This window comes from Lithobates pipiens, unplaced genomic scaffold, assembly GCF_037356315.1.
Source record: "Lithobates pipiens isolate NorthernLeopardFrog02 unplaced genomic scaffold, aLitPip1_a1.2 Scaffold_8, whole genome shotgun sequence".
Lineage (NCBI taxonomy): Eukaryota > Metazoa > Chordata > Amphibia > Anura > Ranidae > Lithobates > Lithobates pipiens.
This window is the reverse complement of record NW_027507903.1, coordinates 147,927,216-147,947,932: the sequence shown is the minus strand read 5'-3', so window position 1 is coordinate 147,947,932 and position 20,717 is coordinate 147,927,216. Positions and strand designations below refer to the sequence as shown.

Below are 20,717 nucleotides of genomic sequence, written 5' to 3'. Positions count from 1 at the left end.
CAGCTGCAGCCAGGAATGGTTGTATGCGACAATGGCACCAACCTTCTCTCCGCCCTCCGACACGGACACTTGACCCATGTTCCATGTTTGGCATACATCCTGAATTTGGTGGTGCAGCGGTTCTTGACCAGGTACCCAGCTTACAAGATCTCCTAAGGCAGGCCAGAAAAGTCTGTGTTTATTTCCGCTGGTCATACAATGCCAGTGCTCAGCTGGCTGACATTAAAAGAGAATGCAACCTGCCCACCAACCGCCTCATTTGTGACATGCTCACCAGGTGGAACTCAATGTTGGCAATGCTGCTGTGGCTGCACACAGAGGAAAGGGCCATCAATGAGTACCTGTGCGAGTATGGCACCAGGACAGGGTCAGTGGAGCTTGGTTTCTTTTTGCCATGCCAGTGGCTACTGATCAAGGATGCATGCACTGTCCTGTCACCATTTGAGGTGGCCACAAGGATGGTGAGCAGCGACAATGCATGCATCAGTGACACTGTGCCTCTAGCCTTCCTGCTGCAGCACACGCTTCGTGGAATGATAGACAGGGCACTTGAGGCAGAACAGCCGGGAGGAAGAGGAGGACTTCCTTTCCTCTCAAGGCCCCCTTTTTCCAGATAGCATTCCTGAGGGCCCTCCAAACACACAGGAAGAAGTGGAGGAGGAGGAGGATTGTGTCAGCATGGATGTAGAGCAGGGATATGCAATTAGTGGACCTCCAGCTGTTGCAAAACTACAATTCCCATCATGCTTCTGCCTCTGGGTGTCATGCTTGTGGTTGTCAGAGTCTTGCTATGCCTAATGGGACTTGTATTTCTGCAACAGCTGGAGGTCTACTAATTGCATATCCCTGATGTAGAGGATAATGCTCAGCGGCAGTCTTCAAGGGATGGTTTTCAGTCCACAGAAACCCAAGGAGTTGTAGGTAACTGAGAGGATGTAGCTACGGATAATGTGATCCTTAGTGACCCAGAGGACTCAGAATCAAATGCCTCTGCAAACTTACGCTGCATGACCTCCCTGATTCTAAAAAGCCTGCAAAAGGACCCTAGGCTTTGTGGTATCAAGGAGAGGGCTTATTACTAGCTTGCAACCCTTCTTGATCCATGTTACAATGGTAAAGTTGCAGAACTCATCCTGCCTTTGCAGAGGGAGGATGAGACATCTTTAGGAGGCCTTGAAGAAAGCTTTGTGTAATGCATTTTCAGAGCCTGGGAGGTTACCATTTCCTGGTGCTGGACAACGTGTTGCTGAGGCTTCGTTCTGTCAGAGGAAGAGCGATAGAGAAGGTGGACGACTGACTGATGCCTTTAAACAATTTTTCAGTCCTCAGCACCAAGGTCTGATCAGTTCAAGCAACCATCGCCAGCATTTGTATTATATGATGCAGGAATATCTAGGGGCAAGAGCAGACTTGTGGACATTTCCAACAGAGCATCCACTGGGTTACTGGGTCTTGAGGATGGACCACTGGCCAGAACTTGCTCATAATGCAATCAAGCTACTGGCCTGTCCTGCATCCAGCATGCTTTCTGAATGCACATTCAGTTTTACGTTTGTAAGGGATCAAAGAGTGTGTCTGTCCACAGACTCCATTGATAGGCTCATATTTATGAAAATGAACCAGTCCTGGATCAGCAGCTATCAAGCACCTGATGCTGATGTAACTGATTGAATTTGCTATGGAACTGGAATCCTTTGAAGACTGCAAATGTTGTCTATCCTATACCTCCTCAACTCCTCAATCTAGATGATGCTAGCTTTCAACAAGATTTTTGGTTTAGGGCACTACCACCACCACCCAATTTTTAAACTCCTGTTTAACACAAGCATGTTATTACAATTTTTGATATAATATTTTACAGCATGGCTCATTCCTGTGCCCAGTAAAAGTATCTGTGAGGGGTTACAGTGTTGTGGCATCACCACCACCCAAGGCTCAATTTTTCTGCCCCTGTTTAACAGGGGCATGCAATTACAATTTTTGATATAATATTGGCACCACCAAAACCAAAGGCCCAATTTTTCTGCCCCTGTTTAACAGGGGCATGTAATTACAATTTTTGAAATAATAGTTAAGCAGGGCCCGTTCCTGCGCCCAACAAGAGTAACTGCGAAGTCTTACAGTGTTCTGGCACCACCAACACCTAAGGCCCAATTTTTCTATAGTATATAGTGCAGTCCATATAGTATATATACTCTCTTCAGAGTATATAGTGTCTGGGGGCCTGGGGGACCCCCACGCCATTTTGTTTTTTACATTTTGGTGCAGGGTTCCCCTTAATATCCACACCAGACCTGAAGGGCCTGGTATGGATTTTGGGAGCGACATCCATTTTTTTGGGGGTATTTTTGATGCGACCGATTTTTATCTATATTGTTGGGATCTGACAATACATTATAGTCGCGAACAGTTTTAAATGACATTTGTCCTTTAGAAATGTCATTTTGTTGTAGTACTGTTATAAACATGGGAAAGGTGCTCTACTTCACAGGCAGACTAGGGAGACCCCCTAGGAATGATATTTAAAGGAATATTACATTTTTGTTGTTCCGCTTTAAGCATTATTAAAATCACTGCTTACGAAAAAACGTCAACTTTTTTTTTGCATTGATACATGTCCCAATTTTTATGGCAATAACTTGCACATAAGTCCTTAAAATTAGCACTTTTGATTTTTAACATTCGCGTCCCATAGACTTTATTGCAGAGCCCGCAATAGTATTTGTATTTTTTCACAAGCATCACCTAGAGCAGAGTTATTTATTTAGTATATAGCTCACAAATCTTTGCCAGGAATTTATCAACCAGAATTAATTCAATATCTGACTTACACATTCGACTTATGATGAAATACAAGGTATTTTTTAAGCATGCTACTGTAAGTGCACCACAGTGCTGCAAAAGAAAAAAAAACAATAGTGAAGAGGGCCCCTTGATAAAAGAGAACTTAAATATAGTAACCTAGCTAACAGTCACTATGTTCCCATCATATTAATCAGGTATGTGTGGGAATAAAGTCAGGTGCTCTTCAGCCAGTGGCAGAAAATTTGTCAGCACAGTGTAATCACCGAACAGAAAAGAATATAAATATAACGACCTGGATGGTAAAACATTAGAAGGATTCCAAGATGAAGGGTGCACTAGTATTCCTTGCCTTGGTGGCTGCCGTATATGGTGCCGGGGATTTCAGTGGGTATGTAGAAAATTGTTAAAATATAAAAGTTTATATATTCAAACCTCTAGCATAGCTAGTGTATTATAGGTCCTGTGTGGACAGGCTTTGGGCTTGTGCTGGTGGGCAAATGCAGTGCGCTTTTAATATCATTTAGAAAAGCTTTTGAGATCATTCAGAATTAATTAAATTAATTGGGACCAGATCTCTTGCACCCGAGGATCCTTAAGAAACTCAGTCAAGTAATTGCAAGATAGTTGTTCCTAATTTTTAAGAACAGTCTACTTTTTACGAACAGCTGATTTTAGAAAAGCCAATGTAGCACCAATATTTAAAAAGGGACAAGATACATCCCTGGGAATTACAGACCAGTTAGCCTAACATCAATTGTATGCAAGCTCTTGGAGGGGATGATAAGGGACTATATACAAGAGTTTAGTAATGACAATGTTATTAGCAGTAATCATCATGGATTCATGAAGAATCATTCTTGCCAAACCAATCTATTAACCTTCTATGAGGAGGTGAGTTGCCATCTAATAAAGGAAGGCCCGTAGACGTGATGTATTTGGATTTTGCAAAAGCATTTGATTCAGTTCCCCATAAACGTTTGCTGTAAAAACAAAGGTCCGTTGGCATGGACCATAGGGTAAGTACATGGATTGAAAACTGGCTACAGGGGAGAGTTCAGAGGGTAGTGATAAATTGGAAGTACTCGAAATGGTCCGGGGTGGAAAGTGGGGTCCCCCCAGGGTTCTGTCCTGGGACCAATCCTATTTAATGTATTCAAAAACGACCTGGAGGATGGGATAAACAGCTCAATCTCTGTATTTTCGGACGATATAAGTTAAGCTTTAAATTAATGGGGTGGGCAACTACATGGCAAATGAGGTTTAATGTAGAAAAATGTAAAATAATGCATTTGGGTGGGAAAAATATGAATGCAATCTACTCACTGGGGGGGGAACCTCTGGGGTAATCTAGGATGGAAAAGGACCTGGGAGTCCTAGTAGATGACAGGCTCAACAATGGCATGCAATGCCAAGCTGCTGCAAGCAAAGCAAACAGAATATTGGCATGGATTAAAAAGTGGATTAACTCCAGAGATAATTTTCCACTCTACAAGACTCTGGTCTGCCTGCATCTGGAGTATGCCATCCAGTTCGGGGGAACCAGTCCTCAGGAAGGATGTGCTGGAACTGGAGAAAATCCAGAGAAGGGCAACAAAACAAATAAAGAGATTGGAGGACATTAGTTATGAGGAAAGGTTATGAGCACTGAACTTATTCTCTCTGGAAAAGAGAAGCTTGAGAGGGGATATGATTTCAATGTACAAATACCGTACTGGTGACCGCACAATATAAATAAAACTTTTCCACAAAAGGGAATTTAATAAGACACGTGAATGAAACTAAAATGAGAAGAAAAGCGGTTTAACCTTAAACCGCGTAGAGGGTTCTTTACTGTAATGCTGCGTACACACGATTGGAGTTTCTGACAACAAATGTTGGATGTGAGCTTGTTGGCGGAAAGTCCAACCACGTGTATGCTCCATCGAACATTTGATGTCGGACTTTCCGCCAACAAATTTTGGCTAGCAGTTTCTCAAATTTTCCCCCAACAAATTTTTGTTGTTGGACTTTGCGATTGTGTGTACACAAGTCTGTCGCACAAAAGTCCACACAGGCTCGGAATCAATGCTCACCAAACACAACGTTAGCAGAAGGAGCCCAAAGGGTGGCTCATGACTATTGAACTTCCTTTTTATAGGCTCGCAGAACGTTTTGTACGTCACTACGTTCATAATTGTTGGCCAACATTTGTGTGACCATGTGTATGCAAGACAAGTTGGAGCCAACGACCTTCAAACAAAATTCCATGGTTTTGTTGTCGGAAAGTCCGATGGTGTGTACGGGGCATTAGAGTGGTAAGGATGTGGAATTCTCTTCCACAGGCAGGGAGCATCGGCAATTTAAAAAAAGCTATTAGATAAGCACCTGAATGACCACAACATACAGGGATATACAAGGTAATACTGGCATAAAATCACAAACATAGGTTGGACTTGATGGACTTTTTTCAACCTCGATTACTATGTAACTAATTGGCAGGTGCACTGGCCTGCCCTATCTATTGGATCTGTATTTGACCTGCTTCAATTTAATCAGAAGGATAGCTGAACAGACTCACACATATATTTGCAGGAAAAATGTTCTTATAAATTGATTTCAACTACATATTTACCTTCTTGGTCAGAACTCTGCTTTAAAGAATCCTGTAACAAGGGGAATGTATAGTAGGTTGCCATTTCTGAACTATCTTACTGGAAATGTTTGTTTCCATGCTCTCAATAGCTTTATTATTGTACATTTGTAGAGCCCTTGCATTGTGATTTCACTGGCTATATGATTGTTCTGGGATAGTGACTCATATACTATTGAAGCCAGAGAAAGACAGGTAAATATGTTCACAAGAAGGTCAGCAGTGTCAGTCCATGTATTCTCTGAATACACGTTTCCTTTAATGTTTTCAGTAAAAGTGTATCTAAAGCCAAGAGAAAACATGTAATATATTGCATATTACAGGTCCTTATATGTGGTGGTACCATTGTTCTTTCCATTAACACATTTGCTGTCATAAAAATTACAAACCTCACTACCTGTGCTGTATCTATGGGGAGCAACCTTGTTACCCTAGGACAGGAAGTATGTTCAGACTACAGAACACCTCCCCCTCTTCTCACCTTCATAGGCAGAGATGTTGTTTAGTCCTAACAAACTTCCTGATAACATTTCTTGAGATAAAACTGCAGAATACAGTTTTCTGACAGGTTCAATGGGCATTTTTGCAATGTTTTGTACTTGTTGAACTTTTGCAGTATATGACAAAATGTTTAACTAAAGGGAGTAAATCAAGTTTATTTTTAGGTTTTACACACATTTTAAAGCTAACCTGCAGGCACAGCCCCTAGGTTAGTTTTAAGAAATATCCTAAATTGTCAACATACTTGCCTAAATCTGTGGTCTTAGTATTATTTCTCTTTATTATTATTCAATTTAAGCATCTAAAAAAAAACACAAATTAATTGCAATTAAAAAGCTTCACTTCAAATCAACCATAATCCATGGTCTTATGAAGAGTAAAATTATTATTTTTCTTCCCTGCCAAGGAAGAGGATCCTTCTTTGGGTGTCCATGTCAATGGCTGGGCGGTATGGACAGACACTTCCTTTTGACTTTCCAGCAGCAAGTTATCTCAGGATCTGGAACACTGCAGTGGCATGATAATGTCATAAGGTGGTGACTCCTTGACTGCAGCTCTTGATTCACCAGCCATCTTTTTAGCTCAAACTGTCTATATGCCTGTATCTTGGTAAATGTAGACACGGTGTTCAACTTTTGCAGGCTGCTTTCAAAGCACTGACAGTTACTTGTTCCTTCAATATATTGGAAATTAGAATAACTTGAGGTTAAAAATCTGCAGTATCACATAAAATCAATACATTTTTTTAATCTTGAGATTTGATCCATCAGTATTGTCATCATAAAGTCTTCAGTTTACCTGTTTTAACAGTGTTAATGTGTAATTTACATTATTATTATTTCATCTACTTGCAGACAGCAAGTCCTGAGAATTCTTCCCATCAGTGAGGATGAAGTAAGCTTGGTCCGGGAACTGGAAAAGTTTGAGGACCTGGGGGTAATTAGATACTTTTTTCATCCTTCCAAATTGACACATGTGTACATATACAGATATACAGTACAGTATCTCACAAAAGTGAATACGCCCTTCACATTTTTGTAAATATTTTATTATATCTTTATATGTGACAACACTGAAGAAATTACACTTTGTTACAATGTAAAGTAGTGAGTGTACAGCTTGTATAATGGTGTAAATTTGCTGTTGCCTCAAAATAACTCAACACAGAGCCATTAATGTCTAAACCACTTGCAACAAAAGTGAGCACACCCCTAAGTGAAAATGTTAGCCATTTTCCCTCCCCCCGGTGTCATGTGACTCATTAGTGTTACAGGGTCTCAGATGTGAATGGGGAGCAGGTGTGTTAAATTTGGTGTTATCGCTCTTGCTCTCTTACCTACAGACAAGCATGGTGGTGGGAGTGTCATGGTCTGGGGCTGCATGAGTGCTGGGGAGCTACAGTTCATTGGGGGAACCATGAATGCCAACATGTACTTTGACATACTGAAGCAGAGCATGATCCCCTCCCTTCGGAAACTGGGCCCAGGGCAGTATTCCAACATGATACCGACCCCAAACATACCTCCAAGACAATCACTGCCTTGTTAAAGAAGCTGAGGGTAAAGGGGATGGACTGGCCAAGCATGTCTCCAGACCTAAACCCTATTGAGCATTTGTGGTCATCCTCAAATGGAAGGTGGAGGAGCGCAAGCTCTCTAACATCCACCAGCTCCGTGATGTCATCATGGAGGAGGACTCCAGTGGCAACCTGTGAAGCTCTGGCTCCATGCCCAAAAGGGTTAAGGCAGTACCGGAAAATGGTGGCCACACAATATATTGACACTTTGGACATTTTCACTTAGGGGTGTACTCACTTTTGCTGTCAGGGGCATGGACATTAATGGCTGTGTGTTGAGTTATTTTAAGGGGACAGAATATTTACACTGTTATACAAGCTGTACACTCTCTACATTGTAGCAACATGTCCTTTCTTCAGTGTTGTCACATACTGTATATACAGTGCCTTGCGAAAGTATTCACCCCCCCCCCCCTTGGCTTATTACCAATTTTGTTACATTACAGCCTTTAGCTCAATGTTTTTTTAATCTGAATTATATGCGATTGATTAGAACACAATAGTCTAAGTTGGTGAAGTAAAATTAGTAAAATATATACATAAAACTATTTATAAGAAATAAAAAACGGATAATTGTCATGTGCGTATGTATTCAAGTCCCCTTTGTCATGAAGCCCATAAAAAGATCTGGTGCAAACAATTGCCTTCAGAAGTCACATAATTAGTGAATGATGTCCATCTGTGTGCAATCTAAGTGTCATATGATCTGTCATTACATATGCACACCTTTTTGAAAGGCCCCAGAGGCTGCAACACCTAAGCAAGAGGCAACACTAACCAAACACTGCCATGAAGACCAAAGAACTCTCTAGACAAGTAAGGTCCAATTTTGTTGAGAAGTACAAGTCAGAGTTAGGTTATAAAAATAATATCCAAATCTTTGATGATCCCTAGGAGCATCATCAAATCTATCATAACCAAAATGAAAGAATATGGCACAACGGCAAACCTGCCAAGAGACGGCCACACACAAAAACTCACTGACCAAGCAAGGATAGCATTAATCAGGGAGGCAGCACAGAGACCTAAGGTAACCCTGGAGGAGCTTGCACAGCAGAGACTGGAGTATCTGTACATAGGACAACAATAAGCCATAAGCTCCATAGAGTTGGTGCTTTATGGCAGAGTGGCCAGAAGAAAGCCATTACTTTCAGCAAGGTGCTCTGGTCTGATGACACTAAAATGTAACTTTTTGGCCATCAAAGAAAACGCTACGTCTGGCACAAACATAACACATCACATCACCCAAAGAACACCATCCCCACAGTGAAACATGATGGTGGCAGCATCATGCTGTGAGGATGTTTTTCAGCAGTCGGGACTGGGAAACTGGTCAGAGTTGAGGGAAAGATGGATGGTGCTAAATACAGGGATATTCTTGAGCAAAACCTGTACCACTCTGTGTATGATTTGAGGTTCACCTTCCAGCTGTAAATTAAATGATACAAATCCTCAAACAATCCATGTTAATCCCAGGTTGTGAGGCAACAAAACACAAAAAATCCCAAGGGGGTGAATACTTTTGCAAGGCACTGTGTTTGTGTGTGTGTTTGTGTATGTGTGTGTGTTTGTGTGTGTGTATATACATATATATTATGCATTAGTAAGGTTGATGTATTATATATTTTTTTTATTATTTTTATTATATTTTAAAAATAAGCTTCGTATTATTTCTGTTGTATTTTGGAAGACCTATGAGTGCCTACTATATATTGTGTTAAAATGCTTTTAAACCGCTGGATATTTTTTATTTTTTTTCTAACCTGCACGGTAAAGCCATAATGTGCTAGTTTTCAACCTACCTGAAAACTAAAGCCACGTACACAGGGGCGGATTGTATGGCCTACTTAGTCCGTCATACAATCCGACGGACAGTCCGTCATACTTTCGAATGAACGGACTTGACCACACACGGATGCACAAACAGTCCGTCGAAAGCTTGCGCGATGACGTGTACAGCACGTACGACGGGACTAGAAATAGGAAGTCCAATACACAGCAATGCAACCTTTCGCCGTGTAAATCCTTTCTGAGCATGCGCCATTCTTAGTCCGTCGAACTAGCCTACTGACGAGCGGATTGTCCGCTGAAACCAAAGTATGACGGACAGTATTACGGAAATTCCGAAATACTTAGTACGCCAGACTGCACGCTGAAAAAGTCCGCTGAAGCCCACACACGAGCGGACTGTCCACTAAAATGTGTTTCGACGGACTAAGTTGGCCATACAGTCCGCCCGTGTGTACGCGGCTTAAGCATTACCAGCGATGTGATGGAGGCTGCTTTCATCTTCAACTGTCTTGCTTCTGTGTTCACGTACTCTGGATCTGTGACTGGCCGGAGCTGTGATGATGTCACTCCCGAGCATTCGTGCGGGAGCCGCTCTTCATTGCACAGGGATCTGCACAGCCAGCCATTTCTTCAGAGCGCATGCGCCAGTGATGTCACTGGCTGGATGTACACTAAGTATCTCCTAATCGGTGCACGTTTAGAAGAAATGTACACTAATTATAGGCTTACCTAAAGGGAACATTTAATGTTGGAAGTTTACTTACACTTTAAATGCTGATACCTTGTGGGTGTGTGTGTCTGTGTGTATCTTGTTCTTTTTTTATAATTGTGTATTTTCAAGACCCAACACCCAATTATTACATATAGTCACATTTGACCAACACATAAATAATTGTGGGACTGAGAATATTGGGTGCAATTTTTTAAAACAATGCTGCTAACAAAGTCCTTATGACTACTTTACAATCTTTACTTTATGTTTTGCAGCTTGACTTCTGGACATCACCCTCACAACCCAAAAGATATATTGATATCCGTGTGCCATTCTACAGCCTCCAGGATGTCAAGGTCTACCTGGAGTCCAACAACATCCAGTATAGTGTCATGATCCAGGACTTGCAGGTGACTGGTACCACAATCATTAAGGAAGACTCTGTCTTGATGTCATTTGGAAATTAAAAAAATATTAAATCTCTGCATGATCTAATAAGATGAAGTGAAAATATTGATAAAAGCCAATAGAGAAAAGTCTTTATTAAAAATGCCTGTTGAACTGCTAGTAGGCAGGGCCATACCAAACATTTGATTACTTTTGTTTGACTATTTCTTAGAATATTTGTAGTATTTTTAAGTTATTACTGACAAAATATTTATGCTGTAAAACACTATATCTCCTTCCAAAAATGCTAGTTAACTGACTATAATGGTTCGAGTTATTTATGAGTCACTTGCCAAGAACAGTTTTTCGAAAATTTGTTTTAATTTCAGTTACTGCATGCTTGTTCAAGGTCAGTGAATCAGGCAGAAACAAAAGTAGAGACAGCCAGGCAGCTGGTATTTTTGTAAGGAGATCAGCAATGGACATTTCTATATTTTTCCAATACATCTTAGTATACCTCTGCCCAGAATATGCATATTAAATTATTATAGTATTCTGAAGAAACAGTAAAAGCACTTCTAAACAAACTCCCATTCACCTCTGTAGCTGTAAGGATTGAGGAGAATTAATATTCAAGTTTCACAACACAGGCATCTTGAATCCCAGCTCCTTTCCCTTTTTTTGTATATAGAGCAGAAATGTTTCAGCCTAGTAGTCTTCTAATGTAAACACACATAAGAAATGGCATTATATATTAAACACAAGCTTAACCACTTGAGTCCAGTGTGCAATTTTAAAATGACAACAGCTGTTTCTCCTAGGGTCATTTTAAAATGGCAGATGGACTTCAGCAGCTCCTGTGAGTCCTGGCGGCTTCTTGTGCTAAAACTGATAGCTATCAGTGACAGTTGGGGTCCAGCACTAAGCCTAGAAGCTGGAATGATCAGTCTTTGGGCTTCCATTCCTCTTACAGATCACTGCAAAGGAGCACGTTGTAGTAAAGAATGTTAAAACAATGCTTCCACGTTGTGTTTACATTGGGAGTATAGTGGCCTAACAGCACTTATTATCAGTACAGAGGTTTAGGCAGAGCTATTGCAGCTCTTTCTTGCTTCTCCCTGCAGCAGTGGAAATAATATTTTGCTGTATAGTTAAGCCTGGTACACACTATTCATTTTTTCTCCCAACAGGTTGAAAGAAAAAAAACTGTCACGTGTACTATGCAAAGTTAGTATAGCGATCTCCCCACGCTGAGCTAATATGTTCTGACAAGGGGAACACTATAGATTTAGTGAGAAAATGGACTGGAGTGGTTAAAACCCATCTATGGGAAAATATCTTATTTTAAATATATTTTACTGCTTGTTATAAATGCAAATAATATAATGTCCATCGTCTGGACACAGGTGCACTTCAGATTTTTCTAAAATTAGCAAACCAGAATCATTTTTGGTACATAGTGAGGCTCCAAAACAGTCAATAATGCTGTGTACACACGGTCGGACTTTCTGGCAGAAAAAGTCAGACGGAATCATTTCATCAGATATTCCGATCGTGTGTGGGCTTTCTGACTTTTTTTTTTCCAAAAATTCAGACGAACCTAGAAATAGAACATGTTTTAAATCTTTCCAACGGAATCAATTCCTATCGGGAAAACCGTTCCTCCGTATGCTATTCCGAAAGTCCAAAAACAACGCAAGGGCAGCTGTTGGTTACTGGCTATTGAACTTCCTTTTTCTAGTCCCGTCTTACGTAATCGCATTCTAAACGAACAGACTTTGGTGTGATCATGTGTGGGCAAGTCCATTTCAGTGGAACTCTGCTGGAAAGACCATCAGAGTTTATTCTGACGGAAAAAACGGTCGTGTGTATGCAGCATAATTGTATTTTTGACTTGGAAAAAAAATAGCTTATCTAAATTTTCAGCTTAAAACAGACCTTGCGATAAAATGCAAAATACAATAAAACTGTCTGGCCCCCCTCACCCTTTTCAAATCGCCTACTGTTAGTAGGTGTAAAATGCACCTGTAAAAAAAAAAAATTATACTTTCCTTGCCTTTGTGTATCCCATTGCTGGGCAAGACATCACTATCCTTGATGTGAGATTACTAAGGAATCTGCAACAAAGATTGTTATAATCGTTGCAATGTACATAGATCACCCAGGGTGGGAATGTTTTTTTTTTAACAAAAGTGGAGTTATGCTTTAAGGCCTGTTCCTTCTGAAATGTATAAACGCTTGCAGAACCCCAACAAATATTTCCGTACTTTGTGCAATTTAATTATCTCCTATGATCATAAGAGCCAAAACGTGTTCTTTTTTTACTACCTCAATCAGTGAAAAAATTGCATTATGGTCAATAGGTGCTTAAAATCATAGGAGATGCAACATAATAATAATTATGTTACACAAAATTTTGGGGCTGTGCGAATGATTCTCACATTAAAACAGCAACATTTTTATACATAGACCAAGCCAGGTTTGTGTAAATATGAATTGGTGTTCAAGTGCGTTTTTTTTTTTCAAATCTTCATCTGAAAAAATGCTTGCATGAGAATTTAATGCGAAGTGCAAAGGCCAATGAGAATGATGCGTATACATAGGGGTTAATGGTGGAGTGGTTGTTTTTTTTACCTATTTGTTTATTATATTGGATATCTGATTATTTCTCTTGTAGTGTTAACATTTTTACTTAATAGTGGGGGAGGAATAAAAATAAAAACTCTCTTTTAATTGTGATTTACTTTTTGTTTATCAGCCATTACATTTGTGGTAATTTGTTGCTGCAGGAAGAGGCAGGGTAGAAATGGTTCAGTTTTTTGCACTTCCTTATTTAAAAAGTCCTTATTGGAACACAGTATAGTAATATAAAATATAACTTATTTTTAAAGGTTTGAAAACATATTCATCTGTTTTTATATTATAACAGGCTTTGCTGGATGAAGAAGAGAGGGAAATGAAGATTAGTCGTAGCCGCTCCATTGAAAATGCCCGTTCCACTAATACCTTTAACTATGCTACCTACCATACCTTTGATGAGGTATGATTGTGTTTAACTTTGTAAAGAAACATTTAGCTTTTCACAGCTAAACAGATAGTCCTTGTAACCAATAAATGATTATCTACTTACAAAATCTTACAATCATATAAATGTAATTTTAATTCTGTCATTTAACCATTCAGCCTGATAACTTGGTCACCTTTCTCTCTGCTCTGTACCCACCCATACATGGACAATTGTGTTCATAAATCATAGTTTCTTACTCTGATCTATCATATGACTGTGTTTTTGAAAATCGTACAATATTATCATATTGATTATGTGTTCCTTCAGATTAACAACTTTATTGACACACTGGTGGCTGAAAACCCTGGTTTAGTGAGCAAGATTGTGATTGGCAAGAGCTATGAAGGTCGCCCACTCAATGTTCTCAAAGTAAGTGATGTATGGTTTTTGAAAATTAATTTATGGTGTAGTAAATTGCAAATTATGTTGTTTCTATTGAAGGCATGCATGCTTGTGTAGTAGGGTCAATGATTGTAGCACTCAGTGTAAAAAAGAGAAAAAAGGTAAGCTAAAATGCAGATTTTAACAAATTTTACTTCAGTGATAGAAAGAACCTGGTAAGATGAGCCAACCTTTGCTTTCTTAGATTTCTTGGAGACCCCAGTAGTATTATGTACCTGCCATATTTTCTTGCTTTATTCTTGCTTGCCTTGGACAGCTGGCTGCTTTCATTCACATTTGATATATTATAAAAAAAAAAAAATCCAGAAGACATATATTAGCTGTAGCTGCCATGCAGCACTGAGAACTAGCCATGAAGGGCTCTCCAAATTCCCCAAGATACTAGACTTTGTACGATGGTTTACCTCTCCATCAACCAAAAACTGAAATGTGAGTTTCAGGACCACTGACTCTGTAAGAATCAGTACACAAAGTATATTAGGGTAGGGTTGTCAAAATTCTACTGTATGTACAGATAGGGATGACAGATCTCTATATACAGGATAGGAATGTCAGATTGATGTCATGAAGTTTTCAGCATCCAACAGACCTTATTCACATGATCATAAAATCATATAGTAGTACATTCTGGTACTTATTGTGACAAGTAACTAACATTTGCCAAATAACACATGCTGTCAAATATTGTTTTTGTTGCTTTCTTTTTTAGTTCAGTACTGGAGCCAACCGTCCTGCTTTCTGGATTGACACTGGAATTCACTCCCGCGAGTGGGTAACTCAGGCCACTGGAGTCTGGACTGCTAAAAAGGTATATACCCATTACTCCTTATTTCTTATTCTGGATTAGAGTGGTGTATGATTAGAGCACACATTTTAAATATGACACTAAATTTGTATAACAACATAAAATATGTTACTGGTTTAAGTGATGATCAGGGAGCTTGAAGTACTGTAAAGTACTGGAATGAGAGTACTGTGCTAGTATCCTCATCTGAAAATGTTAATAGCCTTGCTAACCTTCCAATCCTCCATCTTTGGTATTGCGTACCTGACCTGGAATCAGGGGCGGACTGACCATTCAGCCACTCGGGCACTGCCCGAGGGCCCGGGGCCACTAGGGGGCCCCATCAGGGTTGCCAGTCTCAGTAAAACCAGGGACAGTATGTAAAAATCTGTGTTTTTTTTACATCTGCCTCTGAAATGTCCCTTATTGACATCTTTTTGGTCTAAAAATAAAGAGATTATAGCTGCCCCACCTCTCCGGTACCTTCTCAGCCAATAGAAACATATCTGTGTATACTGCGTGTACATGTATGTGTAACCTGTGTGATTGTATACTGTGTGTGTGTTTGTGTATACTGTGTAGCCCCATAATCTCTGATTGCCTGGGGGCCCCATAATCTCCTATTGCCCAGGGGCCCCATGAGTTGTCAGTCCGCCCCTGCCTGGAATAAGTATGCAAGTTCTGACTTCTTTGGCTTCTTAATTGTTTCACTTTAGTAGCAAAGCTTGATGATCAGAATGATAGCCAATCAACTAGCGGTTTCAGAAAAGATGTCAGGTATTATCTCATGACAGGATCATTTTAAGCAAATATAGCAGAATGTTTTAACAAAAAATGTAAAAAGAAAGTTTTTTCAAAGTAAAAATGTATTGATGAAATGACAATAGAAGTAACTAAAAGAAACATATTATTTTATCAGTATATGTCCAAACCATTAGGGCATTCCTTTAAAAACATGGAGACTGTACCCATAATAAAGTCTAATAAAAGTAATGCATAAATCCTATGCAGATTGTCTCAGATTATGGAAAAGATGCTTCTCTTACTGCCACCCTGAACAAACTGGATATCTACTTGGAAATCGTCACTAACCCTGATGGCTATGTTTACACCCACACCAGGGTAACTATGCTGTGTTCTCTTTTGTGTTCTTCATTATCAGTAAGAAGTTTAGCAGATCCCTATTAAATAATCCTTTATTATTGTTACAGGACCGTATGTGGCGTAAGACCAGATCCCCTAACAGTGGCTCTACTTGCGTAGGAACTGACCCCAACAGAAACTGGGATGCTGGCTTTGGAGGTAACATTTACTGGTTTCTCATGTCAGTTTTCTATAAATTATTTCATCTGCTAGGGAACAATTTAAACAATTGCCAGGAAATATAGTAAGGGGAAATCCCCAGTAAGGAGACATCAGTAAAATCTAGAAAGAGGTTCTAATCCTTTCCACTCTATCCAAAACAAAAATATTGGCTGGATTTGGGCTTTAAACAGCCAACTAAGCATATAATCATTTAAACACTAACTACTAGAAACTCAGGAATATTAAAATTGATGAATTGTTGAATTGTACACCAGGTGGTGGATCCAGCAGCAACCCTTGCACTGAGACCTACAGAGGACGTGCTGCTCATTCTGAGTCAGAAGTCAAGGCTATTGTGGACTTTGTGAGGAGCCATGGCAAAATCAAGGGATTTATTTCAATCCACAGCTATTCTCAGATGCTTCTCTACCCTTATGGATATACTACTGCTGTTGTCTCTAACCAAGCTGAATTGGTATGCTTAATGAGCTTTACTTATCAATATTTCTATGTATTACTTCACTGTCAACATATTTTTCCTTCAAAAGTTGTTTCTAGTAGCAAAATGTCTGTAAACAATTTCTAAAAAATGTTTTCTTTTTCTGTACAGCATGCAGTGTCTAGAAATGCAATTAATGCTTTGGCCTCCCTCTATGGCACCAAATACACGTATGGAAGCATCATCAGCACCATCTGTAAGTATTTCCTTAAAATACTTAGCATTGCCTCAATGGCAGTTAACAAAGTGTCAGAGAATCCTTTTTTGATATCTTGTGAAATATAATACTGATCATGCTGTTTGACTGTATATTTTCTCTCTGCTCTGTCTAGCATATACTGTAAGATCATTTAAAAAATTCCTTTCAAATACAAAAACCTTTAGAATTTCCAGCACTATCAGCAATTTTTTTTTGTTCATTCTTCTTTGCAGACCAAGCCAGTGGTGGAACCATTGATTGGACCTACAACCAGGGTATCAAGCACTCCTATTCATTTGAGCTCCGTGACACTGGTCGCTATGGATTTGCTCTTCCAGCTAACCAGATCATCCCCACTGCTGAGGAGACCTGGCTGGCTCTTACTGTTCTTATTAATCACACCCGTGATAATCTCTATTAAACTATAATATAGTATGTACAATAAAAGTCCATAACCATTCTGAACTTACGAGTTTGCTTTAACTTTAAACGGAAACTTGGTGTTTGGTCAGTAAAATGATGTTTGGTCAGTTTTTATATATTTTTTTTTTACCAGTAGTTAAACTGATTTTGTATTTGTATAAAATCTTTATCTTACACCAAAAAATTGAAGTATATTTAAACCCCAAAATTTTTTTTTACATTTTGGATAGAACGGCGAAGGGCTAGAAACTCTGTCAGGTTTTTATTGCTATCTTTGTACCTGATAGGCAGATTCACTTTCTCTATTTGTCCTGGTAATCATTGTCACCGGGATTAAAAGTAGGAGATAATCCAAAATGTTTAGGTTGTCAGAATAAGAACAGAGGGAAAATCTTTCTTTGAGGACACTTGTTCCAGTGACACCTGTCTGAGAGGAGACTTTCCTCTGTTTGGAAAGTTTTCCTCCTACTTCCTATTGTGTCTACAGGGACACAAGTGGAAAAAGAGAAAGAAACTGGACAGAGGTTTTAACCATTCCCTACCTACACTATTCAACATTAATAATGAAAATAGTTTTGACTTTAGATATACTGTACTTTAAACACACCCTCTCACATTTGCCCCATTACACTTAGTTTTCAAAGCATGCTAAGCTTTATTGTTAGAGAGCCCAAAACTGCCTTCTTGCTTGTTGGCCATCTGTGTCTCTGAGGACAGAGAGAGGGGGTTGTATCACACTATATCATTTATGTGTATTTAAGAACTGCTATCTCAGGCTTGAGAAAACTACTGCTATTGCACAGAATTTGTGGTCTGATGAAAGAAAATGGTAAAGATTACATTTTCAATTATTTTTTTAACTTTATACTTTTTCTTTATTTATACAGTGAGACATTACAATCCAAACATCCAAGCAATATACAAAGAGAGCTAACTTTAAAATACAATATATAATATAATATCTATATTTGTTATTTACTACCACTATTCTCATCCCCTTGCACTTCCCCTAACCACCCCCCAGCTCTCCCACCCCCCCCCCCCCATCTCTACACCACTTGGTTTACACCCTTTTAGTTTCAGCACCATATTTTATCCATAGCTATATTAGCTTTATTCTTGTAGCATTGGAAAATTTTAGGGAAAAAAGAGGAAAGAGTCGGGGAGTTGAGGGAGAACAAGACCTAGAAAGCAAAGGCATAGGAGGCATTTCCATCTGTTACTCTGGCTTCCTCCCAACCTATAGGGGGAGCCCCAGATTCTCCAGCCAAGTACCCCACATCCTTTTGAACTTGTTATAGTTGCCCTGTTTAATAAAAAACACTCGCTTATTCCCTATTGTTGAATTGACAGTCGCTAACCAGATCTCCGCTAGCGGAGGCTGATGTGACTGCCAATTTTGGGCAACCAATTTCCTCGCTTGGAATAGGCACCTTAATACTGGTTCAGCAATGTCCTTTGGAGTGCCACACCCCTCTAATAAACCCAAGAGGCAGGTCTTGACTGTCGTTTCTAGCGTAATCTTAAAAGTTTTATTGATCTCATCTACAATCTCCGTCCAATATCTAAACAACTTCGGACACTTCCAAAACATATGAATAAAATCTCCAAAAGATCCATTGAACTGTTTGAGATTTGAACTGGGTCTGGACTGCATGCCTGACCTGAAGATATTTATAAAACGAGGTAGTTGAAAAGTTAAATTCCTGCTTCAAGTTTGAGAATGATTTTATAGTATTGCCTGCAAATAATTGACTTAGTCGGTTAATACCTTGGTTCACCCATTCCCTAGATCTCTCAATGCCACTCAACTCAGCTAGATTTTTATTATTCCACAAGGGAGCCAGTTCTGATGTTCCTTGGTATCCCAGTAAGGCCTTCATTGTTTGCCATGTTTTCACAATTAATTTTATCGTTGGGCAACGTGAAATAAATGTATTTGCCTCTAAAGCCTCAATAAGTGTGTTGTGCGGGCACCCTATCAACATCAACCTGCCGCTAGGGTTATCCCCATTATCACCACCCCCTGCTAAGTGCAGTAGCTGGGATGCCAAAAAATATAGTCTGGGGTGTGGAACCGCCATAACCCCCTCCCTGAGCGGCAGCTGCAACGTTTGCAAGCTGATTCTAGGTTGCCCACTTCTCCAAATTAGGTCTCTAAACAAGGATTCTATTCTTTTGAACCACTTCTGGCCTATCCATATTGGAGAGTTATGGAGAAGATATAGAATCTGGGGCAACAATTTCATCTTGACTAGGTTGCAGCACCCCACCACTGACAGGGGGAGACGGCTCCAGGTGTCTGCCTTATGTTTCAACTTTAGCAATAGGGGGCTAGGTTGTCATTAATATACAAATTTATATCTCTGGCAACCCAGACCCCCAAATACTTACATTTTTAGACTACCTTTAAAATAGGAATATCAAGTGTTATGTGACTAGCGAGTGGATCTATCGGAAGTAGAGCCGATTTGTCCCAGTTAATAACCAGCCCGGAAATTTGGCCGAACTCTGCTATCATATGTATCACAGCTTTTAATGATGTTTGGACATCTCCCAAGAAAAAAAGGACATCATTAGCAAACAATGCTATCCTATCTCCCTGCATATCCAGATTTGATCTGGTGGAGATGGCCAGCGGTTCTATTGCAAGGGCAAACAATAGAGGAGAAAGAGGACAGCCCTGTCTCGTGCCTTTTTCAAACTGTGCTCTTTATTGATTTTTATTTTTGCTCTTGGGTTGGTATGAAGTAATTTCACCCAATTTATAAAAATTGGTCCAAACCCAAAGCTCACCAGCACTTTAAATAGATAATCCCACTCAAGGCTATCAAAGGCCTTGGCTGCATCCAGGGCCAAAATGACCCTGGAGCCACTATTGTCCACTGGAATCTGCATATTCAAATAGGTTATTTGTATATTAATGCTAGTTGACCTGCTTGGGATAAATCCCAACTGGTCGGGGTGAACAAGCTTATAGATGCATCCATTTAAACGGGCTGCCAATATTTTTGCCAAGATTTTTACATCCGTACACAGTAACGAAATCGGGCGATAAGAGGGGGGTTCCATATGGCCTTTTCCCTCCAGTAGTAGCTTCTGTCATTAAGAAGGGCAGGCTCCCAATGGATAGTGCCCAACTCAATGTCTTCAGTAGCTTTCGAAGCAAAATCTCACCATACCGTTTGTATATTTCAATTGACAACCCATCAGGACCTGTCCACTTTAAATTTGGCATCCCAGCTACTGCACCACACAATTCTTCTAAGGTAATTGGTGCCTCCATAACCAATTTTGTCCCTTAAAGATAAAGTCTGAGTTTTTATTTTTCCAAAGAAAGCATACATTTTTCCCCTCTCCACCCCCTTCTGGGACCTATATAGGGAACTATAATATTGTCTGAATACATTCATTATCTCATTAGAGTCAGAGGAAATCTCTCCCTGCAGGGTCCTGACCGCCAGGACCGTTGAAGGGGGGAGTATTTTCTCTAACCAGTAAGGATAACATACGGCCCACTTTCTTACCTTCGCCAAAATTATATTGTCACTGGAATATACGCTTATTGTCTATCTTTCTCCTGATAGTCCTTTTGTAAACTTGCTGTTTTTCTAGCCCCTCTTTCTGTGTCTCTGGG

The 20,717-nt window shown here is 39.8% G+C and overlaps 1 protein-coding gene across 1 annotated transcript; it reads left to right on the top strand.

Moving 5' to 3' along the window:
- The first annotated feature begins 3,050 nt into the window (after positions 1-3,050).
- On the top strand, positions 3,051-17,122 carry LOC143963081 (carboxypeptidase A1-like). Its single transcript, XM_077472638.1, has 11 exons — positions 3,051-3,193; positions 6,790-6,871; positions 10,290-10,424; positions 13,331-13,441; positions 13,736-13,837; positions 14,580-14,678; positions 15,666-15,776; positions 15,866-15,956; positions 16,235-16,434; positions 16,570-16,654; positions 16,891-17,122. Exons 1-11 carry the CDS (start codon positions 3,129-3,131, stop codon positions 17,076-17,078), a joined length of 1,269 nt encoding a protein of 422 aa, XP_077328764.1. The 5' UTR covers positions 3,051-3,128; the 3' UTR covers positions 17,079-17,122.
- The last annotated feature ends 3,595 nt before the right edge of the window (positions 17,123-20,717 follow it).